The sequence below is a fragment of the Crinia signifera genome, chromosome 6 (genome assembly GCF_055691185.1).
Source record: "Crinia signifera chromosome 6, ASM5569118v1, whole genome shotgun sequence".
NCBI classification, from domain to species: Eukaryota; Metazoa; Chordata; class Amphibia; order Anura; family Myobatrachidae; genus Crinia; species Crinia signifera.
In genome coordinates, this window is record NC_139222.1 from 277,873,680 (window position 1) to 277,900,349 (window position 26,670).

Here is a 26,670-nt window from a genome sequence, read left to right on the forward strand (position 1 = left end):
GTTCGTGAGGACCGGGCTGCTCCTGGTGACACTACTGCAAATCCCTCTGCCACAAGGCTGGCACAAGATGGAGCAGGGGTGTGTCCAAGAAATGGCGTCCAGTGATGCTACATCGTCCAGGTTAGTTCTGTATACAGTTCGGTAGTGCATACACGCTGAACGATGCGCAGAAATTCATTAACGATACATACAAACCTGTATGTTCAAACGATCAGTAGAAACAACAAACGACCAGCGGGACCGAGCATCAGTGTGACAACAGAGGACACACACTGGCCAATTTACATGGTTTGTTGTTCAGACCACGTCGGAATCGTCCACATTGTTTAAAAAGTCATCTCATGTGTACCCAGCTTAATATTCCACCGGTCTGTCCTTACCACTGCCCATACTGATGGACAACCCACCTACTATGTGCCGCTATAGCATTATCCTTGGTACTTATCAATATGTCGTATACGAAGATACCCGGCAATGTTGTTGCCCTTTGTTTTACCAGTGGATTGCCCATCACTTAGAAACTGATCGGTATAAACCACAATTAATGCCAACTGGGAGAAGTAAAAGCATACAGAATGGTAATACAAATAGCGAAAGTATATATACAGGATAGATTAAGTGCGCTGCAGCAGCTAGTTAAGTCCACACTACCCAAAAAAGGTTCTCCTTTAAAACCTCCACCACAATCAGATATAACATACAAAATGGTAGTAGACTTATCCAGCGCTATGTATCAATCCCTCCTGAGAAGTCTTCCGTCTCAGTGTGTACTCCACATGTAGGGAATATCAAAGGAAATATCTCATAGTGTAACACTGTTAGTTTATTACATACAAGACATTAAAAACATATATTCTTCACTGTCACAACCAGTGAATGAAATGAAGAGACTTTTCACATTAAACAGTTAAAAAGCATGTCCTCCGTTGCTAGTATGTAAAGGGGGTAATTACCGAGTCCAGGGGAACTGTTCGAAAGACAGTTCAATCAAGCGTGTTTAAGCACAATCCACAGGAGTCAGGATACCGGTCTCTCCTTTTCTCCCCGGCGCGCTGTTTCTGGTTCCTGGATCGGTCCCTCTTATTCTACCGTGCAGCGAGTATTCAGGTGCGGGCTTCACCACCAACGCGTTGATTCCCCCTCTACAGCCCCTTTTCCTCTTTTCAGCTAAGGTTTTTGTAAGGAGCGGCCTCTTCTGTATAAAAAATGAGGTACCTGTGGTTCTTCATAGTCCTCAAGGGCCTCAAACCTATTAGTTTCCATCAGTTCAAACTGTGTATTGGGGCAATGATCTTTTAGCCCCTCCTGATAGTTTCTATATCTCTTTCTCTTGCCACTTCTCTCCTTTCTTCTTTGAAAGAATCTCCTTTCGGGATCCCTATTGGGCAGACCCCTATTTGGGAACTGTCTAGGGATCTAGGGATCCAGCCGCGCTGCCGGAGATGGAGGAGTGGCCGAACACGATTTAAAAGTCAGACACGGCGGACATACAAACACACCTTGATAAAGTCCCCAGAAGGGGAGGAAACGCGTTGGTGGTGAAGCCCGCACCTGAATACCCGCTGCACGGTAGAATAAGAGGGACCGATCCAGGAACCAGAAACAGCGCGCCGGGGAGAAAAGGAGAGACCGGTATCCTGACTCCTGTGGATTGTGCTTAAACACGCTTGATTGAACTGTCTTTCGAACAGTTCCCCTGGACTCGGTAATTACCCCCTTTACATACTAGCAACGGAGGACATGCTTTTTAACTGTTTAATGTGAAAAGTCTCTTCATTTCATTCACTGGTTGTGACAGTGAAGAATATATGTTTTTAATGTCTTGTATGTAATAAACTAACAGTGTTACACTATGAGATATTTCCTTTGATATTCCCTACATGTGGAGTACACACTGAGACGGAAGACTTCTCAGGAGGGATTGATACATAGCGCTGGATAAGTCTACTACCATTTTGTATGTTATATCTGAGAATGGTAATACAGACAGTGGGACATCACAGCATACAGTAAACCATACAACACCCTCATAAAGGATTAAACGCCCTCATAAAGGATTAAACGCCCTCATAAAGCAGTATACAACCTCATAAAGCAGTATATATACCCTCATAAAGCAGTATATATACCCTCATAAAGCAGTATATATACCCTCATAAAGCAGTATACACCCTCATAAAGCAGTATATATACCCTCATAAAGCAGTATATATACCCTCATAAAGCAGTATATATACCCTCATAAAGCAGTATACGCCCTCATAAAGCAGTATACACCCTCATAAAGCAGTATATATACCCTCATTAAGCAGTATATACCCTCATAAAGCAGTATATATACCCTCATAAAGCAGTATACACCCTCATAAAGCAGTATATACACCCTCATAAAGCAGTATATACACCCTCATAAAGCAGTATACACCCTCATAAAGCAGTATATATACCCTTATAAAGCAGTATACAACCTCATAAAGCAGTATATATACCCTCATAAAGCAGTATACGCCCTCATAAAGCAGTATATACGCCCTCATAAAGCAGTATATACACCCTCATAAAGCAGTATATACACCCTCATAAAGCAGTATACGCACTCATAAAGAAGTATATATACCCTTATAAAGCAGTATATACCCTCATAAAGCAGTATATATACCCTCATAAAGCAGTATATACCCTCATAAAGCAGTATACACCCTCATAAAGCAGTATATACCCTCATAAAGCAGTATACATCCTCATAAAGCAGTATACGCCCTCATAAAGCAGTATATATACCCTCATAAAGCAGTATACACCCTCATAAAGCAGTATATACCCTCATAAAGCAGTATACAACCTCATAAAGCAGTATATATACCCTTATAAAGCAGTATACACCCTCATAAAGCAGTATATACCCTCATAAAGCAGTATACACCCTCATAAAGCAGTATATATACCCTCATAAAGCAGTATACACCCTCATAAAGCAGTATATATACCCTCATAAAGCAGTATACACCCTCATAAAGCAGTATACGCCCTCATAAAGAAGTATATATACCCTTATAAAGCAGGATATACCCTCATAAAGCAGTATACACCCTCATAAAGCAGTATATATACCCTTATAAAGCAGTACATACACCCTCATAAAGCAGTATATACACCCTCATAAAGCAGTATATACCCTCATAAAGCGGTATACACCCTCATAAAGCAGTATATATACCCTTATAAAGCAGTATATACACCCTCATAAAGGAGTATACGTCCTCATAAAGCAGTATACGTCCTCATAAAGCAGTATATACGCCCTCATAAAGCAGTATATACACCCTCATAAAGCAGTATATACCCTCATAAAGCAGTATACACCCTCATAAAGCAGTATATATACCCTCATAAAGCAGTATACACCCTCATAAAGCAGTATATATACCCTCATTAAGCAGTATACACCCTCATAAAGCAGTATATATACCCTCATAAAGCAGTATACACCCTCATAAAGCAGTATATATACCCTCATAAAGCAGTATATACCCTCATAAAGCAGTATATACCCTCATAAAGCAGTATATACCCTCGTAAAGCAGTATACACCCTCATAAAGCAGTATATATACCCTCATAAAGCAGTATACACCCTCATAAAGCAGTATATATACCCTCATTAAGCAGTATACACCCTCATAAAGCAGTATATATACCCTCATAAAGCAGTATACACCCTCATAAAGCAGTATATATACCCTCATAAAGCAGTATATATACCCTCATAAAGCAGTATACGCCCTCATAAAGCAGTATACGCCCTCATAAAGCAGTATACGCCCTCATAAAGCAGAATATATACCCTCATTAAGCAGTATATACCCTCATAAAGCAGTATATACCCTCATAAAGCAGTATATACCCTCATAAAGCAGTATACACCCTCATAAAGCAGTATATATACCCTCATTAAGCAGTATACACCCTCGTAAAGCAGTATATATACCCTCATAAAGCAGTATATACCCTCATAAAGCATTATATACCCTCATAAAGCATTATATACCCTCATAATACAGTATATACACCCTCATAAAGCAGTATATATACCCTCATAAAGCAGTATACACCCTCATAAAGCAGTATACACCCTCATAAAGCAGTATACACCCTCATAAAGCAATATATATACCCTCATAAAGCAGTATACGCCCTCATAAAGCAGTATATACCCTCATAAAGCAGTATACTGTATATACCCTCATAAAGCAGTATACACCCTCATAAAGGAGTATATGCCCTCATAAAGGATTATATGCCCTCATAAAGGAGTATACGCCCTCATAAAGGAGTATACTCCCTCATAAAGCAGTATACGCCCTCATAAAGGATTATACTCCCTCATAAAGGAGTATATATACCCTTATAAAGCAGGATATACCCTCATAAAGCATTATATATCCTCATAAAGCATTATATACCCTCATAAAGCAGTATATACACCCTCATAAAGCAGTATATATACCCTCATTAAGCAGTATACACCCTCGTAAAGCAGTATATATACCCTCATTAAGCAGTATACACCCTCGTAAAGCAGTATATATACCCTCATAAAGCAGTATATACCCTCATAAAGCATTATATATCCTCATAAAGCATTATATACCCTCATAAAGCAGTATATACACCCTCATAAAGCAGTATATATACCCTCATAAAGCAGTATACACCCTCATAAAGCAGTATACACCCTCATAAAGCAGTATACGCCCTCATAAAGCAGTATACGCCCTCATAAAGCAGAATATATACCCTCATAAAGCAGTATATACCCTCATAAAGCAGTATATATACCCTCATAAAGCAGTATACACCCTCATAAAGCAGTATATATACCCTCATTAAGCAGTATACACCCTCGTAAAGCAGTATATATACCCTCATAAAGCAGTATATACCCTCATAAAGCATTATATATCCTCATAAAGCATTATATACCCTCATAAAGCAGTATATACACCCTCATAAAGCAGTATATATACCCTCATAAAGCAGTATACACCCTCATAAAGCAGTATACACCCTCATAAAGCAGTATACACCCTCATAAAGCAATATATATACCCTCATAAAGCAGTATACGCCCTCATAAAGCAGTATATACCCTCATAAAGCAGTATATATACCCTCATAAAGCAGTATACGCCCTCATAAAGGATTATACTCCCTCATAAAGAAGTATACACCCTCATAAAGGAGTATATGCCCTCATAAAGGATTCTACACCCTCATAAAGGAGTATACACCCTCATAAAGGAGTATACACCCCCATAAAGGATTATACGCCCTCATCAAGCAGTATACGCCCTCATAAAGGAGTATACACCCTCATAAAGGAGTATATGCCCCCATAAAGGAGTATACGCCCTCATAAAGGAGTATACGCCCTCATAAAGGAGTATACACCCTCATAAAGGAGTATATGCTCCAATAAAGGAGTATACGCCCTCATAAAGGATTATAAGCCCTCATAAAGGAGTATATACCCTGAAAAAGCAGTATACGCCCTCATAAAGTAGTATATATACCCTTATAAAGCAGTATATATACCCTCATAAAGCAGTATACACCCTCATAAAGGAGTATACACCCCCATAAAGGAGTATACACCCCCATAAAGGAGTATACGCCCTCATAAAGGATTATACGCCCTCATAAAGGAGTATACGCCCTCATAAAGCAGTATACGCCCTCATAAAGCAGTATATATACCCTCATAAAGCAGTATATACACCCTCATAAAGCAGTATATACCCTCATAAAGCAGTATATATATCCTCATAAAGCAGTATACCCTCATAAAGCAGTATATACCCTCATAAAGCAGTATATATACCCTCATAAAGCAGTACTATATACCCTAATAAAGCAGTATTTATACCCTCATAAAGTAGTGTATATACCCTCATAAAGCAGTGTATATACCGTCATAAAGCAGTATATATACCCTCATAAAGCAGTATATACACCCTCATAAAGCAGTATATATACCCTTATAAAGCAGTATATACACCCTCATAAAGCAGTATATACACCCTCATAAAGCAGTATATATACCCTAATAAAGCAGTATATACAAATGCAGATTTGATGAGGTAAGTCTGTATAACCAAAGTAGAGTAGCGTCATACATAAAACAGGCAGGTTTGCTAAAAACCGGAACTGGACCACGGAACACTGGACCGTACGGGCTCCGTTCATCAAACTGCCGTTCTGAAGCTTGTAGCGTCCTGTCTGGGGGTGTGCCTGTCCAGGGCCTGAGCAGGGGGTAAGGGAAAGCAAGCGGCAGCAGGGTCTGCGTGAGTGCCGGCACCCGCTCGACGCAATGACATGCTGCTACCTGATGCTGCCCACTGGAGGCGAGTCAGCCGCAGCGTGGGTGCGGCCATGGCAGAGACGACAAATCCCCCCCACTGATTCAATTGACTGTACACAGAGCTGGCTTTTGGCTACTATGTACAGGATGAGCCGGCGGATGGGCATGCTGGCGCGCCCTGAGATGCGTCGGGGCCAAACGGAATCAGCAGTGTCTTCTGGTCTCTCTGCCTGTATCCTGCTTCAGCTTCTCCATTATGCGTGAGACATCATCACGGCACATGCTGGGGAAACACATTGGAGAGGAGGTGGGGGGCACAAACGTTTTGGCAGGGGGGAGCAAAACTTATAGTTACGCCGACCTGGCAATTAGGGGAAGAAGAAGGCAGGCGGCAGCTCTCTGTAGCTTTTTCCAAGCCGACTCCCCCATTCTGTGCCATTACCGGCGCCTCTGTACATTGTATATATATATATATAGATATATATATATATCTATATATATATATATTCCTGTGGGGGTCAATGTGTGTATGTCTTTTGCCTGGCAAATGTCTGAGGGTGGATGGTGTGCAAAACTAAGGCATAAAGTGGTCTTGCCCTGTAAGGCCACACCCCCTGCAATGAGGCCTCACCCCTTTTTGGCGCACTATACTATTCTACCACGGGGCGAACATATTGCTTAGCAACAGACCTGGGAGGGAGATGGTACCAGGGATATTTGTACAATGCCTCGTTGGGGGTGTTCTAACATCCGCACCCCAGCTCCACCCTCTATCGCCACCCATCGCATTCATAATTATCACATATGCGATAATTATGGCAAAGGACAGCTCTTGCATTAAGAGCTGTCCCTCGCGGTGAGTCAGCGCTCCCCCCTCCCTCACCTGTCTGCTGCTGCTGCGGCGGGGGGACTGGCTCTCCTCCTCCCTGCACCCGGAAGGGGATCATAGTGCAGGGAGGAGGAGGTCACAGGTCTGGGCAGCACAGCTCTGTGCTTCCCAGACACAGGTGAGCGGGGGCGCGCGAGATGCGGGGCGGTGGGGGTCCGTGCGGGGCGGCGGTGAGTTGGTGCGGCGGGGGCGCGCGTTATAAGCCCATAGGCTTCTATGGGGCATCGACAGATTTTTTCTGGGGATGCCCCCCGCCGCGATAACCCGGCGGGGATGCCTAGAGCATCTCAAAATGCGATAAAAACCCAGATCACTGGGTTTTTACATAATTTTTAGCTTAGAGAATCTCCCACTAGGGGCACATAGGATACAGGTATAAATACTATATATCACTGTCACATACCTACAGCTGTGTAGTACGCAGAGAATCCGGTATATCTCTCATGGTTGGAGGCGTCGGATGTGAACACCAGTGTCAGGTGTGTGGTTGGATAGTATTTCTCGCCATTAGGTATTCCTGTAGATTTTACCAAACCGCCATCACAGAGCGTCTGCTGCACCTCACCCCCAACTATAATCTGAGGAATAGAGACCGCGGTCAGCCAGGAAACAGTAGCACAGGGAGAAAGTACTGTACATACCCAAACAGGCAGTGGTGGCTGCAGCACAGACCAAAATACAAATAGGGGGGAAACATCAACTGCCAGTGAATGGCATGGCAGTTGGTGGCAGTGGGTGTGGCTCAACTATTTACATTTTAAACTGTGCTGCAGCCCCCTCTCTGGAGCCACCGCTGCTAACTGGTATCAAGCATCCACTGACAAAAACATACACATAGACACATACCGACAGACAGAAATCCCACCCACAGGCAGATACATACAGGCAGACAGAAATCACATCCACAGGCAGACACATACAGGCAGACACATACAGGAAGATAGAAATCACACCCACCGGCATGCACATACTGGCGGACAGAAATCAAACGCACAGGCAGACACATACAGGCAGACAGACAGAAATCACACCCACGGGCAGACACATATCGGCAGAATGAAATCACACCCACATGCAGACATATACAGGCAGAGAGAAATCACACCCACAGGCATACACATATCGGCAGAATGAAATCACACCCACATGCAGACACATACCGGCAGACAGAAATCACACCCACAAGCAGTCACATACAGGCAGACAGAAATCACATCCACAGGCAGACAGAAATCACACCCACAGGCAGACAGAAATCACACGCACAGGCAGACACATACAGGCAGACATAAATCACATCCACAGGCAGACAGAAATCACACCCACAGGCAGACATATACAGGCAGACAGAAATCACACCCATGGGCAGACACATACAGGCAGACAGAAATCACATACCGGCAGACAGAAATCACATCCAGGGACAGTCACATACCGGCAGACAGAAAACACACCCACAAGCAGACACATACTGGCACACAGAAATCACACCCACAGGCAGACACATACTGGCAGACAGAAATCACACCCACAGGCAGACAGATATAACACCTACTGGCAGACACATACTGGCAGACAGAAATCCCACCCACAGGCAGACACATACCAGCAGACAGAAATCACATCCACAGGCAGACACATACCAGCAGACATAAATCACACTCACAGGCAGACACATACAGGCAGACAGAAATAACATATACTGGCAGATACATAATGGTGGACAGAAATCACACCCACAGGCAGACACATACCGGCAGACAGAAATCACACCCACAGGCAGAAAGAAACCATATGCACAGGCCGACACATACCGGCAGACAGAAATCCCACCCACAGGCAGACACATACCAGCAGACATAAATCACACTCACAGACAGACACATACAGGCAGACAGAAATAACATATACTGGCAGATACATAATGGTGGACAGAAATCACACCCACACAGGCAGACAAATACAGGCAGACAGACAGAAATCACACCCACAGGCAGACACATATCGGCAGACAGAAATCACACCCACGGGCGGTCACAAGCCGGCAGAGAGAAATCACACCCACAGGCAGACACATACTGGCGGACAGAAATCACACCCACACAGGCAGACACATACAGGCAGACAGACAGAAATCACACCCACGGGCAGACACATATCGGTAGACAGAAATCACACCCACATACAGACACATACTGGCAGACAGAAATCGCACCTACAGTCAGACACATACAGGCAGACAGAAACCACATGCACAGGCCGACACATACCGGCAGACAGAAATCAGACCCACAGACAGCAACATACCGGCAGGCAGAAATCACACCCACAGGCAGAAACATACCGGCAGACAGAAATCACACCCACAGGGAAACAGATACTGGCAGACAGAAATCACATTCACAGGCAGACACATACCGGCAGACAGAAATCACACTCAGAGGCAGACACATACAGGCAGACAGAAATAATATCTACTGGCAGACACATACTGGTGGACAGAAAATACACCCACAGGCAGACACATACAGGCAGACAGACAGAAATTACACCCACGGGCAGACACATACCGGCAGACAGAAATCACACCCACACAGGCAGACACATTCTGGCGGACATATATCCCACCCACACAGGCAGACACATACTGGCAGACAGAAATCCCACCCACACAGGCAGACACATACAGGCAGACAGAAATCACATGCACAGGCAGACACATACCGGCAGACAGAAATCTCACCCACAGGCAGACACATACCGGCAGACAGAAATCACAACCACAGGCAGACATATACAGGCAGACAGAAATCACACCCACAGAGAGACAGATACTGGTGGATAGACATCACATCCACAGGCAGACACATACTGGCAGACAGAAAACCCACCCAAAGGCAGACACATACCGGCAAACAGAAATCACAACCACAGGCAGACACATACCGGCAGACAGAAATCACACCCACAGGCAGACATATACAGGCAGACAGAAATCACACCCACCGAGATATAGATACTGGCGGATAGACATCACATCCACAGGCAGACACATACCGGCAGACAGACAGAAATCACACCCACGGGCAGACACATATCGGTAGACAGAAATCACACCCACATACCGGCAGACAGAAATCGCACCTACAGTCAGACACATACAGGCAGACAGAAACCACATGCACAGGCCGACACATACCGGCAGACAGAAATCACTCCCACAAGCAGCAACATACTGGCAGGCAGAAATCACACCCACAGGGAAACAGATACTGGCAGACAGAAATCACACCCACAGGGAAACAGATACTGGCAGACAGAAATCACACTCACAGGCAGACACATACCGGCAGACAGAAATCACATCTACAGGCAGACATATACAGGCAGACAGAAATAACATCTACTGGCAGACACATACTGGTGGACAGAAATCACACCCACAGGCAGACACATACAGGCAGACAGAAATCACACCCACGGGCAGACACATACCGGCAGACAGAAATCACACCCACAGGCAGACACATACTGGCGGACAGAAATCACACCCACACAGGCAGACACATACTGGCTGACATAAATCCCACCCACACAGACAGACACATACCGGCAGACAGAAGTCACACACACAGGCAGACACAAATAACATCCACTGGCAGACACATACTGGTGGACAGAAATCTCACCCATAGGCAGACACATACTGGCGGACAGAAATCACATCCACAGGCATAACACATACAGGCAGAAATCACACCCACGGGCAGTCACATACCGGCAGACAGGAATCACACCCACAGACAGACACATACAGGCAGACAGAATCCCATTCACAGGCAGACACATACAGGCAGACAGAAATTGCATCCACAGACAGACACATACAGGCAGACAGACAGAAATCACACCCACGGGCAGACACATACCGGCAGACAGAAATCACACCCACAGGCAGTCACATACAGGTAGTCACATACTGACAGACAGAAATCACACCCACAGGCAGACACATACAGGCAGACAGAAATCACACCCACAGGCAGACACATACAGGCAGACAGAAATCACATGCACAGGCAGACACATACCGGCAGACAGAAATCACACCCACAGGCAGACATATACAGGCAGACAGAAATCACACCCACCGAGAGATAGATACTGGCGGATAGACATCACATCCACAGGCAGACACATACCGGCAGACAGACAGAAATCACACCCACGGGCAGACACATATCGGTAGACAGAAATCACACCCACAGGCAGACACATACAGGGGAGACATAAATCCCACCTGCAGACACATACAGGCAGACAGAAATCACACCCACAGGCAGTCACATACCGGCAGACAGAAATCACACCCACAGGCAGACACATACAGGCAGACAGAAATCACACCCACAGGCAGACACATACAGGCAGACAGAAATCGCATCCACAGACAGACACATACAGACAGACAGAAATCACATCCACAGGCATGACACATACAGGCAGACAGACAGAAATCACACCCACGGGCAGACACATACCGGCAGACAGAAATCACACCCACAGGCAGACACATACAGGCAGACAGAAATCACACCCACAAGCAGACACATACAGGCAGACAGAAATCCCACCCACAGGCAGACACATACAGGCAGACAGAAATCGCATCCACAGACAGACACATACAGACAGACAGAAATCACACCCACAGGCAGACACATACAGGGGAGACATAAATCCCACCTGCAGACAGGTACATCCCCAGGATACTCATCCACAGACTGGCATCTTATAGGCATGTTATCGTGTGCATGTTGCTGTAGTGTTCTCATGCAGAATATTTGTCTACTCTCCAGGAGTTCACTCCCAGCCACCCGGAAGAATAGGCAATTGTACTATGGGTGTTATTCTGGTTCACTCGTAAAGGCAAATTCGCTCTCTAATGGACAAAACCATGTGCATTGCAGGTGGGGCTGATGCAACATGTGCAGAGAGAGTTAGATTTGGGTATCATTTTGTTTCTGTGCAAGGTAAATACTGGCTGCTTTATTTTTACACTTTGGTTTTGCCCGTTAGAGAGTGAATTTGCCTTTGCGAGTGAACCAGAATAACCCCCATATGCAAGCACTCCAATGAAGCACCCAGGACACCCAGCCATGTATACTGTCTCCATTTACCTTCAGTGAGTTATTCCTGCAGTCTGTGGAAGGCTCAATGTCCAGGTGCAGGAAATACAGGTGGATTCCGTACCCTTCTGGCACCCGGATCTCCCAACTTTCATTGGTATTATCGGGGTAACTCTGGGGGTAATTTGGGGATGTGATTTTCCCAAACATAGAGGGAGACCCTGCGCCGACATACCCCAAGAGGGCAAGGAACAGCCACCTGCTGGTAAAGGCACAGTATTACAGCCTCAGTCCCTCAGTGTGTTGGAAGACAGGAAGTAAGACAGTGACAGGAAGTAAGACAGCTCACAAATGTACAGTATCTGCTAAATGCATACCTCCCAACAGCCCCGATTTTAGCGGGACAGTCCCGATTATCAGGACCTGTCCCGCTGTCCCTCCCGCGGCCGGCAGTGTCCTGCGGTGAGGGGGGGCTGTTGGGAGTCCCCCCTGTCAGCTGCTAAACAGCGGGGAATAAACGCTGTGCGCATGCGCACAGCATCTATTCCCGCAGCCATGGGGCTGGGGGCATGGCTAGAGGCTCACAGAGCCTCTGGGTCATGCCCCCATAGTGGCAAAATGGGGGAGTGGCCTCGCGGAAGAGCTCCGAGTATAGGCCACGCCCCTGGAATTAGGCCACGCCACCGAAAATTTCGGCGCGCGCGTCAACAGTGTCCCCGCATCCTACTCGGGCAACGTTGGGAGGTATGTAAATGTCCCAGTGGCACAGTGGCCGCACACAGGCAGAATTATAGTGAACTGAGGGCTTAGGGGCAGATTTACTAAGTATTGGGAGTATTAATGTAGTAACATGATTGTAAGGGCAATGCTTTCCCTTCTATGTCGGGAGTCAAGGCTGTTCTGCACAAGTGCGGTCTGCTGAGCATGCATGTGTGGCGCCCATTGCTGGGAAGGTAAATGGCTATGAGCATGGGTGTTCCTGTTTAGTTGCTGGATTGATAGCTCTATCGGAAATGGGGAGATCAGTGCCTGAGTAGGGGGGGGGGCAGTGCCTGAATAACCAATAGGGTAAGTAGTAGTAGTAGTAGTACGTTTATTTATAAGGCGCCGCAAAGTGTCCGCAGCGCCGTACATAGCAAACAAAAAAACAAATTACAAGGTAACGTACAGGGTGTGTAGAAAGATACAGTATAAATAGCTGGTAGAACTAAAATCAGCATCAGTTCTGAAGTAGGTGTCAAAATTGTCAAGGAGACTGAAGATGAAGTAGAGGAAGGGAAGAACAGGACAGGAGCACAGGTGAGGTAATGAGGTAGGGTGAGTACGTGAGGAAGGAGGGCCCTGCTCATAAGAGTTAACATACTAAAAATAGGTGGGTGGACAAACGAAATACAATAGGATAAGTAGGAATGGAGGGGAATGGAGGCAGGATAGGAGGATCAAAAGAGGTTAGGAGGAGGGATAGGCTAGTCGAAAAAAGTGGGTTTTGAGGGAGCGCTTGAAGGAGGTAAGGGAATCAGATAGCCTGATGGGTGGCGGGAGGTTGTTCCAGTGCAGGGGGGCAGCGCGAGAGAAATCTTGGACACGGGAGTGGGAGGAGGTGATTAGGTGAGAGGTCAGTCGGCGGTCAGCGATGGAGCGAAGAGGACGGGAGGGAGTGTGGATAGAGATCAGTGAAGAGAGGTAGGGAGCTGTGGAGGAGGAGAGAGCCTTGTAGGTGGTGGTGAGGAGTTTAAAGAGAACTCGGAAAGGAATGGGAAGCCAGTGAAGAGATAGACAGAGGGGGGAGGCGGAGGTAGAGCGGCAGGAGAGGAAGATGAGCCTAGCAGCAGCGTTAAGAATGGATTGGAGAGGTGCGAGGCGGATGAGGGGTAGCCCAGAGAGAAGGATGTTGCAGTAGTCAAGGCGGGAGATGACAAGAGAGTGAATGAGAATTTTGGTCGCGTCAGTGGAGAGGAATGGTCTGATGCATGAGATGTTGCGTAGGTGAAAGCGGCAAGACTGTGAGAGAGCACGAATGTGGGGGGTGAAAGAGAGGGAGGAGTCAATGATGACACCGAGGCAGCGCGTTTGGTCGGTGGACGTGATCTCGGTTTCACCAATGCTGATGCAGATAGTGGGAGAAGAGGGGATGTTCGGGGGATGGAAGATTAGAAGTTCAGTTTTAGCCATGTTTAGTTTCGGGAAGCGTTGGGTCATCCAGGCTGAGATGGCCGTGAGGCATTCGGAGACCTTGGACAGGAGTGATGGGGATAAGTCGGGGGAGGAGAGATAGATTAGGGTATCATCAGCATAAAGGTGGTAATGAAAACCATAGGAGCTGATGAGGGTGCCCAGAGAGGTGGTGTAGAGGGAGAAGAGGAGAGGGCCAAGGACTGACCCTTGGGGAACACTGACTGGCTGTGGGGTAGTAGGAGAGGAGGAGCTCGGAGTGGAGACGGAGAAGGAGCGATCGGAGAGGTATGAGGTGAACCAGGAGAAGACCGTGCCAGTAGGCTGCAGCCGAGGGCACCAGGATCTGGGAGAGGAAGGGGGGCACTGCCTGATTAACCAATAGGCTGATTACGCTGCAGCCTAGGGCATCAGGACCTGAGGGGGGAAGGCGGGCAGTGCCTGATAAACCAATAGGCTGATTAGGCTGCAGCCTAGGGCACCAGGACTGGGGGGAGGTGGGCAGTGCCTGATTAACCAATAGGCTGATTAGGCTGCAGCCTAGGGCACCAGGACTGGGGGAGGTGGGCAGTGCCTGATTAACCAATAGGCTGATTAGGCTGCAGCCTAGAGCACCAGGACTGGGGGAGGTGGGCAGTGCCTGATTAAACAATAGGCTGATTAGGCTGCAGCATAGGGCACCAGGACTGGGGGAGGATGGTTCTGATTAACCAATAGGCTGATTAGGCTGCAGCCTAGGGCACCAGGACTGGGGGGAGGATGGTTCTGATTAACCAATAGGCTGATTAGGCTGCAGCATAGGGCACCAGGACTGTGGGAACCCTTATCAAGGAATAAATTTTAGGTATAATTTACTCCATGCTTGTTAGCTCATCCCCATGTACTGTGAGGGGTAATGTTCTTTGGGTGCCTGCCAGATGGCTGTGCCAATGTAACTTACTGATGGAACCATTACTTTATGTACATTGTGCTACAGTGCCAGCTGGGCAGCCTAAAGGATGCACGCCGGGTTTTCACTGCAGGAGGTATTGCCAGCAAAACCAAAAGCTGGTGACCACCGCTGCTCCATAAGGACACCTGCCGATCCCCCACAGCCCACCGACGACCAACCCACACCTTTGTCCAGGCAGCACAGTGCTATGCTGCCCGGACCAATGACCTCCTCCTCCCTGCACCATACATCCTCTTCTGCGTGCAGGGAGGAGGAGGAGGAGAGCCTTAGTGACCAGCATCATCATCAGCCGCCGGGGACCTGCTGCACATCTCCGGTGCAACACAAAGGACAGTTTTGTTTTGTTAAAACAGAAATTAATGCATCAATAATTCCATACCTCCCAACTGTCACGATTCCGTCGGGACAGTCCCGATTTTCGGGTCCTGTCCCGACGTCCCACCCGCGGCAGGCATTGTCCCGCTGCGGGGGGTGGCAGTTGGGAGACCCTCCAATCTAGTAGAATAGACGCTGTGCGCATGCGCACAGCGTCTATTCTCGTATGAAAATGAGGTCGCGGCTAATTAGCATAAGCCGCGCCCTCATTTGCATACGCCCCGCCCCCTTTTCGGGCGCTCGCACGGCTTCGCCGCGCGAGTGTCCCTATTTCATCCGGAGAAAAGTTGGGAGGTATGATAATTCTACTGTTTTATTACACTTTGTTTTCTTAAATACTGTTATTATTGCTGCAGATGCCTTTAGTTTGTTGCTCAAGCTACTAGTCACGGTGTATGAGGCCTACCCTTTGCACTAAGCAGCAGGTGTTTGTCAGAAGCAGCAACCATTTTGTCAACTATGACTTGCATAAAAGCATTATAAAATGGCTGAAGATTCAGAGCAGTGCTGGAAAAGGGATTTCTGGTTCTGTTTCTGGTTTTATAAGTTTAAGAATGTGATGTTGACACATAGTTGCCTACCCTCCTGCATTCTGCAGGAGACTCCCTGAAATAGTAGCAATCTCCCTCTCTCCCTCATTAGTCTATCAATCGCCCTCATTTCACCTAACCCACATTGCACTGTTACATTTTTGGGAAAAAAGGGGAATGAGAGATAGATACATTTGCATTGAATCATCAGCACCATTTTCCAGCCCTTTACAAGTATAGTAGCTCTTACTAACTGCTTTGGGGGGTCATCTACATTTGGATATAAGTCATTTTAAAAGTTTCCTCTCAGATGTAGCAGTACACACCCACGCTTCTAGGTGCCACATTCACAGTCTCTTTTCACAATCTCTCCATATATGGAACTAGGCACGCCCTTTGGGTGGAGTGTGCAAAATTCTACTACCAACTATAATCTCCCTGAAACTAGTTTTCAAAAGTAGGCAAGTATGTGTTGACATTATAGTGGAGCAAGGACAGCCAGCTAGTCTCTACAAGATGAGAAACCATTTGATAAGGCCACGCATGCGTAGACCCCAAGGCCACTGAATCTTTCCCTAGTAACAAGGAAGGTGGGTGTTGGGTGAATGATGACATCATGATTGAAAGCAAAGCTGGCCAATAAGACTCAATGCTCATGAGTAATTAATTAATGTGATTAAGGTTTAAATATCAGAGTTAGAGAATGAAGGAGGAGGCAGTTTAGGAAGAACAGGCAAGCAGGGGGGCTGGAGGTAAGGTACTTGTGTAATACAGTATCTGGGCGCCGATTTGTTTGATTGTATGCCTGCGATGGACCCAATTTTTTCGGAAAAAAACGGGTCCATCGCATCGCATTCAACCAAATCACATGCGATGCGATTAACGCGATTTTTACATTGGATTCAATGTTAAATGGTCCCTGAGACCCGATTTTACATTGGGTCCAATGCTGAATGCCCCCCAGACCTCATTTTTGATTGTATACCCACCCTGTTCGTACCCCCGCTATCCAAGTGGGCCTGGAGTTGATTTTATATAGTGTGGCGAGCGGACGCGGATTACTTAACATGTATTCCGCATCCCCCTCACTGAGCTCGCCACACTATATAAAATCAACTCCACGCCCACTTGGATAGCGGGGGTATGAACAGGGTGGGTATACAATCAAAAATTAGGTCTGGGGGGCATTTAGCATTGGACCCAATGTAAACTCGGGTCTCAGGGACCATTTAACATTGAATCCAATGTAAAAATCGGGTCGATCGCATGCGATTTTGTTGCATGCGATGCGATCAACCCGATTTTTCCGACCCAATAAAAAAACGGGCGCCCAGATAATACACAAGTACCGGAGGTAACTATGAAGGAGGTTTAATGGCTGATCACTGTCTTGATAGGTTTCCATTTTTATTTGATTTAGAATTACTGTTTAAGTATTAGCTAATCAATTTTTGGTTTCTTGTGTTAAGTACCTGTAATCAAGCCATTTTTTTCAAGTAAAGCTTTGTCATACATTTTTTACAAGTTTGTGTTGGTGTGCCATTATTTCACCGTTTGCTGTTATATTTAAGGGTTGTAAAGTAATTATAGATAAGTACGCATTATCAGTTTGTATTTAAACACATAGCTGTCTATCCTCCTGCATTCTGCAGGAGACTCCCTGAAATAGCAGCAATCTCCCTCTCTCTCTCTCATTAGTCTAGCAATCTCCCCCATGTCACCTAGCCCACATTACACTGTTACATCATAGTTACTTCCCCCTCCTGCATTCTGCAGGAGACTCCCAGACATAGCAGCAATCTCATTAGTCTAGCAATCTCCCTCATGTCACCTAGCCCACATTACACTGTTACATCATAGTTACCTCCCCTCCTGCATTCTGCAGCAGACTCCCTGACATAGCAGCAATCTCCCTCTCTCTCTCTCATTAGTCTAGCAATCTCCCTCATGTCACCTAGTCCACATTACACTATTACATCATAGTTACCTCCCTGAGCCGGATTAACAATGGGCCTGATGGAGCTACAGCTCCAGGCCCACTCTCTAAATAGGCCCATTTTGTAGCTGAGGGTCAGGGCTTTCCAACGAGCCCAGCCCCGAGTCTCTAGCCCCCCGGGAACCGGAGATACTGCCAGGCAAAGCTGGAACGTTTTCCCCATAGGATAACATGAGACCCACAAATTCCAACTCCCACCTGGTTCCAACGGCATCACAGAAGCTCAAGGTTGATCTCAGTCTAACCCAAATTGGGCCTTCAATCTGATACCAGGCTGGTCCATATGGGTTCATTGCTTCTAGAGATATTTCGTGTAAACCGATTTTGGTACTTGTTTCCTAGCACGGCCACACCGATTTACATCGGGGTGGTCGTGTCGGAAAAATCGGGTCGATCGCATCGCATGCGATTTGGTCGCATGCGATGCGATCGACGCGACCGACCGATTTTGGACCCGATTTTTTATTTTGAATGAAATGTAAATTGGGTCCCTGGGACCCGATTTTACATTGGATTCAATGTAAAATATTCCCCCACGATAGACGCCAACCCGAAGCGTGGCGAGCGCAGCGAGCCCGCGAGGGGCGGCGGTGCGCGTCCTCCGATCTTTTCATTCCCCTACTATCCACGTCGGCGTGGAGTTGAGAATAGAATAGCGCGGCGAGCGCAGCGAGCCCCGCGAGGGGACGCGGATACCTTCACAGGTAAACGCGTCCCTTCGCGGACTTCACAGGTGTCCGCGTCGCCACGGACACCTGTGAAGCCCGCGAGGGGAGGCGTATAACTGTGAAGGTATCCGCGTCCCCTCGCGGGGCTCGCTGCACTCGCCGCGCTTCGGGCTCGGTGGCTCGCTGCGCTCGCCACACTATTCTATTCTCAACTCCACGCCGACGTGGATAGTAGGGGAATGAAAAGGTCGGAGGACGCGCACCGCCGCCCCTCGCGGGCTCGCTGCGCTCGCCACGCTTCGGGTTGGCGTCTATCGTGGGGTGACGACGGGGACATCTAAAATGTGAAATGGGTCATATTGGCCCATTTCACATTTTTCAAATTTTTTCAGGATTTCAATGTTAAAAAATCTTTTAACAATGAAGCCTATGTCGGGGGGCATTGCGTCGGGACCTATGTTAATGGTCCCGACCGACGCGATGCCCCCGATATTTTACCTTTCACGACACGATTTCAATGTTAAAATATTTTTTAACATTGAAGCCTATGGGGAAATCGCGGGCATCGCGTCGGTCGCGTCGGGACCATTGTTAACGGTCCCGACCGACGCGATGCCCCCGATATTTTGTCCTAGCCGGCCAAATGGACCTGATTTCAAAGGAAATCGGGTCCATCGTATGGATCGTGTACCTTAACTTAAAGGTACACGATCCATACGATTGTGGCCGTGCTAGGAAACAAGTACCCCGATTTTTTTTTTTTCATTTTTGAAATGTAATTTCATGGTTGTTCATGTTGTTTGAGGACAGATTTCTCTGGAACCAAATGGCACAGTTTCACAGGACCAAATTCATTTGAAAATAATTTGAATCCCTCGTGTAAATGGCTCAGTTGGTTCCGAAGATATAGCTGGTTGTTTAAAGGGGGGAGGGTAGTTTTCTCTCCTCCTCACGCCTGAAAATGCAGGAACTAGGCTGGTGTAAAAGGGGCCAATCCGGGAATGTCCCTGCATAATCCTGGGTCAATATTCCTGGGTAAATCCCTGCATTTTCTGGTGTGAAAGGGGTATTATATCAAATAGCTGGGACCTACATTGCTCTGAATACAGCCGGGCAGCCCCCTGCTCTCTGTCCGGCAGTCAATGGCTGTCATTTCTGCCTGGCGGCGGCTGTCCCTCGGTTACCACAAGCATGTATTCCCCCTTGGCAATGAGCATGTAATCCCACATGGCAATGAGCATGGAAACTCTGGCAATGAGCATGGAACCCCTGGCAATGAGCATATAGGTAAGCAGCACTTATGTAGCATAATTTTTAATAGGCATTATGGTGTTTGGCTTAATACGTAATGGACATTATGGTGTGTGGCTTAACATGTAATGGATATTATGGTGTAATTTTTAATGCACACCTTTGGCGCGCAATGCCCGTTTATGAATCATATTGTGCATTTATTCTGACTGGAGTGCCGCCTCACCCCGCAAGTATCTTAGGACATCGGCATCCTGCGGGTGCACCTTTGGATATCTCCCTGCATTTTTCCTATGTCAGACCCCTTCTTTTTCCAGGCATATATAATTAGTTGGAAGTATTTACAAAAATAGAGACACACCCATGAGCAGACCACCCAACCAGAACACTGGTCACGCCCCCCACATTATTAGGCGCTGGCCACAACCCCTATTATTGCGCATAATAGGCCCTTGATAATTTTCAGCTCCAGGCCCATTTAGACCTTAATCTGGCTCTGAGCAATCTCCCTCTCTCCCTCATTAGTCTAGCAATCTCCCTCATGTCACCTAACCCACATTACACTGTTACATGTTTAGGGGAAAAAGGAATGAGAGATAGATACAGTTACATTGAATCATCAGCACAATTTCCCAGCACTTTACCAAGTATAGTAGCTCTTACTAACTGCTTTGGGGCTCATCTACATTTAGATATGTCATTTTAAAAGATTTGTCTTAGATGTAGCAGTACACACCCACACTTCTAGGTGCCACATTCACAATATCTCCATATATGGAACTAGACACGCCCTTTAAGTGGAGCATGACATGTCCCCTCAATGGGGCACGGTGCAAATTTCTACTACCAACTATAATCTCCCTGAAACTCATTTTCAAAAGTAGACAAGTATGTTTAAACATATTGGTCATGTCAAATGTGCAATTTTTTTACCGAAAGATTTTTTTAGCCAAAGTCTGAATTCACATGCGATTTCTGGGGATTTTTCAGAAGTACGGTGGACTCCTACGCTTTTTGTTCCCTGCATTTTTGGAACCAGGACTGGCTCAATGAGTCCAGGGCTAGTTTGGCTAAGGAGGGGGAGATCCCACGGCGTATTTTTTTTTTTTTAGTTTTAACTTTAACACATTTTTTGGGACAGAACCACGCACAGATATCACTGATCTGAGCATGTTTCTGTCAAATTCGCCAGTCTGAACCTGTTCTATTTGTTTTGCCATTTTTGGTAATGTTTCTAAAAATCACACCATATTACATTTACGAATTGTATACTTTATAATGGGAAAACATCTGTGTGCGAATCGTAATGTGCAATTTTAGCACATAATAAAAATGTGCGATTTTTACTGCTAAATGTGCGAATTAAATCGCAATTCGCACACTATTACATTTGAGATTTTTTTTAAAACATGCAAATTCGGTTGTTTTCTTTAACCAAAATTCGCGAAAGTGAGAAAATCGCACCCTATTACATTTCGCCCTCAAAGTTAGCTTTTTATCCTTTTTTTAACTTTTTTTTCTTTATATATATATATATATATATATATATATATATATATATATATATATATATATATATATATATATATATACAGGTTGAGTATCCCGTATCCAAAATGCTCGGGACCAGGAGAGTTTTGGATAACGGATTATTCCGTATTTCGGAATATTTTAATATTTCAATGATGTATTTTGAAGTATCTTGCATTTATGCTGTATAAACACATAATATACACACAAATATATTTTATTACCACATAAAATACACACAAACATATTTTAATTGTTCAAAAAACAAGGTTTCAAAACGTGAAACAAAATGTGTGTACTATCTCAGCACTGAATTTGAATGCCAAGCAATCATTGTCTTGAACATATATAGTGCCAGTTACATATCATGTCCCCAGTGATGCTGTTACATATGTCCCCAGTGAGTTTTTAGCAAAAAAACATTTTTTTTTCACTTTCTGGAATGTCCGTATTTCGGAATAATTCGGATAACGGATATTCTCTGTGTGATTCTGTACTGTCCCTGCTAATTGTGTAAATGTAACCTATGTAATGCCCCCCCCCCCCCTCCCCCCTCCCCCCTCATCCCTGCTTGATGCTGCACTATATATCCAAAACAAATTCCGAGTGTGCGCAAGCACACCTGGCCAATAAAGTTGATTCTGATTCTGATTCTGATTCTGATTCGGATACGGGATACTCGACCAGTATATATATATATATATATATATATATATATATATATATATATATATATATATATATATATATATATATATATATATTTTTTTTTTTTTAGGGTTACAGGCTGTTCTACAAATTTAGATTTTTTTTTTCATATTGCATAGTCGAGGTAATTTAAAAATGTTAATGATTGCCGCCTTCATTTTTGCAGCTTATTGAATGTGCTCGTAGTTTATATTGTGCATGTAAAGCCGGGAACTCTCACCTTAAATCCATCGCCAAGGCAGCCCGAATAACAGCACACAGCAGATTGTAATTGAGACAGACAGAGAGGAGAGAAATACCTGCAGCCTAATCAAAGTGTCTCCGCCCCATGTGTTTGGGAGTATGGGGGGGTGGGGGGGGGGGGTGGGGGGGTAGGACGTTACAAAAAAAAAGAGCAGTCAGTTGGATTTGTTACGAAGCATTGGCCAGGATTTCGTAAGAATGGGCTGAGATTTGTGAAATCAGCAGTTTTCCTGTAAATGACCCAAGCAGTCGCCTTCACCCTTCCTATCTCTAGGCACACAGACACATGGCCCCACTGCAGAACTTAGCAGGAGGGATCCAGCTACCTGCAAACAAAACAGGATCTACATCTGTCATATACAGTACAACAGTATATTATAGTCGGCATCTGTGCCCTCTTCCCTTATGCCCTTTTCCTTCTCTTACTTAGTCTATCAATGGCACCAAATCTGCAGTTTTCTGCCACCCTAATACTTATGTCAGTGCCAGAGCTGTAACTCTTGGAGGTAATGGAGTCATCTGCTGCCGGGCTCCTGCTCCCAAGGGGGCACCTCTCCTCCCCTGCGGGTTTGAATCAGTTAAATGAAAGCCGTTGATATCGTTTCTGTGGCTTAATCTGCACAATTACTGTGCAAAAGCAAATATATCAGTGCGGTGTCTGCCTCCAGTGAGAAAGGTCACAGGTTCTAATCCTGGGTATGACTGCTAAGCAATGTATTTGTTTCAAATAAACGATAATGTCAATAAATGTCATGTAATGTAACAAGATTTAGAGAAATATATTCTGGAATTTTTTTTATGTATGTATATAGGGGGGGGGGGGGGGGGGTACCAATATTTATCTTGCCTCTGGGCAACTGGGACGAATTTACATCACAATGCCATCTGTTGATGCAGCCGTGGTTATGTCCCCTGTACTTGTCCTCTATTGTATTCAACCATAAGTCACGGTTTCCTGTTTATGTACTGGGCACTGCGGATCCCTTGTGGCCAGGGCCGGCACCACCACTAGGCAGCTTTAGGTATCTGCCTGTGGAGGGTGGCAGGAGGGAGCAGAATAGAGGTGAGCAACTCTCCCCCCCTGTGGAGCGACACGGCCACCGCCGCATCACCCCCCCAGTGACCCTCCCCACATCTACCGCCACCCCCCCTCGTGGAGCGATGCAACGCAGCGCACCGCATCACCCGCCCCCCCCCTGTGAAGCGACGCAGCAGCTGCATCACCCCCCCCCCCCCTGCTTGTGGCACCAAATAAATAAGGGATAATAATACTAATACAGTCAGAACTTGTATCTCCAACACTGTAGCAAGAAACTAAAGTCGCCCATTTTGCAGAATCTCTATGTTGCACTAATCATAATTACATTGTTGCGAATACTGATAAAATATACCCGTCACCTAGACGTAATAGCAGCTGCCATATTGAGCGCTGAGGTCACATTGTCCTTCTTCCCTATCCCAAACCTTATTTCTTAATACTTATTTTCCGGATGCAGCTAAAATCCCGGCAAATCCAGACACCAGATCTCTGACACCGTCCACAATCCCCACACCAGAATCCCGACTGGCTGCGGGAGGGGGAGGTTAATGCTAGGCTGTGGGGAGGGGAGGTTAGGGTCTGGGACCACCATCTGGGGGGGGGGGGGGGGTTTGGGGGGGTTAGGATTAGGCACTAAGGGAGGGTTAGGTTTAGGCTGCAGGGAGGGAGTGTTAGGGGTTAGGCTACAGGAGGGGAGGTTAGGGTCAGGCACTGAGGGGGAGGTTAGGGTTAGGCTGCAGGAGGGGAGGGTTAGGCACTAAGGGGGGGTTAGGGTTAGGCTGCAGGGAGGGGAGGTTAGGGGTAGGCTACAGGAGGGGAGGTTAGGGGTAGGCTACAGGAGGGGAGGTTAGGGTTAGGCTGTGGGAGGGGAAGGTTAGGGTCAGGCACTAAGGGGAGGTTAGGGTTAGGCTGCAGGAGGGGAGGGTTAGGCACTAAGGGGAAGTTAGGGTTAGGCTGCAGGGAGGGGAGGTTAGGGGTAGGCTACAGGAGGGGAGGTTAGGGGTAGGCTACAGGAGGGGAGGTTAGGGTTAGGCTACAGGAGGGGAGGTTAGGGTTAGGCTGCAGGAGGGGAGGTTAGGGTTAGGCTGTGGGAGGGGAGGGTTAGGCCCTAAGGGGGAGGTTAGGGTTATGCTGGGGAAGGGAGGGTTAGGGTTAAGGGGCCCATACACGGTCCGTTAAACGGATCCGTTTGGGTCTTAATTAGCATGCATCGCATCGGATCGCATGCCTAGTACATGCGGTGTGCATGCAATGCCATCCGATGCGATGTATAGCTAGTACAAAAAGTATGTGCAGCACATACTTTTTGTACCGTACTATGTGATGCGCGGGAGCGGGTCTATGGGCTCCTTTAGTCTGCGGGGTGAGCAGGTTAGGGAGGTTATGGTTTGACACTGAGAAGGGAGGGCTACATTTACATAGAAACATAGAATGTGACGGCAGATAAGAACCACTTGGCCCATCTAGTCTTTTTTAAACATGTTACCTCAAACCATATTTGATCCTTATTTTTTTGTAAGGATATAAATATGCCTATCCCAAGCATGTTTAAATTGTACTACTGTATTTGCCTTTACCACCTCTGATGGTTGGCTATTCCACTTACAGTATACTACTCTTTCTGTGAAGTAATTCTTCCTCACATTTCCCCTGAATCTTCCTCCCTCTAGTGTCAGTGCATGTCCTCGTGTTCTGCTGCTCCTCTTCCTGTGAAGAATGTCTCCCACCTGTACCTTCCTCCCTCTAGTGTCAGTGCATGTCCTCGTGTTCTGCTGCTCCTCTTCCTGTGAGGAATGTCTCCCACCTGTACCTTCCTCCCTCTAGCGTCAGTGCATGTCCTCGTGTTCTGCTGCTCCTCTTCCTGTGAGGAATGTCTCCCACCTGTATCTTCCTCCCCCTAGCGTCAGTGCATGTCCTCGTGTTCTGCTGCTCCTCTTCCTGTGAATAATGTCTCCCACCTGTACCTTCCTCCCTCTAGCGTCAGTGCATGTCCTCGTGTTCTGCTGCTCCTCTTCCTGTGACGAATGTCTCCCACCTGTACCTTCCTCCCTCTAGCGTCAGTGCATGTCCTCGTGTTCTGCTGCTCCTCTTCCTGTGACGAATGTCTCCCACATGTACCTTCCTCCCCCTAGTGTCAGTGCATGTCCTCGTGTTCTGCTGCTCCTCTTCCTGTGACGAATGTCTCCCACCTGTACCCTCCTCCCCCTAGTGTCAGTTCATGTCCTCGTGTTCTGCTGCTCCTCTTCCTGTGACGAATGTCTCCCACCTGTACCTTTCTCCCCCTAGTGTCAGTGCATGTCCTCGTGTTCTGCTGCTCCTCTTCCTGTGAAGAATGTCTCCCACCTGTACCTTCCTCCCCCTAGTGTCAGTGCATGTCCTCGTGTTCTGCTGCTCCTCTTCCTGTGAAGAATGTCTCCCACCTGTACCTTCCTCCCTCTAGTGTCAGTGCATGTCCTCGTGTTCTGCTGCTCCTCTTCCTGTGAAGAATGTCTCCCACCTGTACCTTCCTCCCCCTAGTGTCAGTGCATGTCCTCGTGTTCTGCTGCTCCTCTTCCTGTGAAGAATGTCTCCCACCTGTACCTTCCTCCCCCTAGTGTCAGTGCATGTCCTCGTGTTCTGCTGTTCCTCTTCCTGTGAAGAATGTCTCCCACCTGTACCTTCCTCCCTCTAGTGTCAGTGCATGTCCTCTTGTTCTGCTGCTCCTCTTCCTGTGAAGAATGTCTCCCACCTGTACCTTCCTCCCTCTAGTGTCAGTGCATGTCCTCGTGTTCTGCTGCTCCTCTTCCTGTGAAGAATGTCTCCCACCTGTACCTTCCTCCCTCTAGTGT

At 46.6% G+C, this 26,670-nt stretch overlaps 1 protein-coding gene across 2 annotated transcripts in view; it reads right to left on the bottom strand.

The window, feature by feature from the left end:
• LOC146009403 (complement C1r subcomponent-like) overlaps positions 1-22,905 on the bottom strand; it is a 39,160-nt gene extending 16,255 nt beyond the window's left edge. The window contains exons 1-3 of one of the 2 annotated variants that reach the window (XM_083149728.1): positions 22,781-22,905; positions 12,430-12,637; positions 7,653-7,827 (exon numbers count right to left, since the gene is read on the bottom strand). In XM_083149728.1, the coding sequence (XP_083005854.1) occupies positions 7,653-7,827; positions 12,430-12,637; positions 22,781-22,791 (394 nt within the window). In that variant the 5' untranslated portion in view covers positions 22,792-22,905. Of the gene's footprint in view, positions 1-7,652; positions 7,828-12,429; positions 12,641-22,780 lie in introns of both variants that reach the window. The other variant, XM_083149727.1, reaches the window with a different exon arrangement.
• Positions 22,906-26,670: the final 3,765 nt, after the last annotated feature.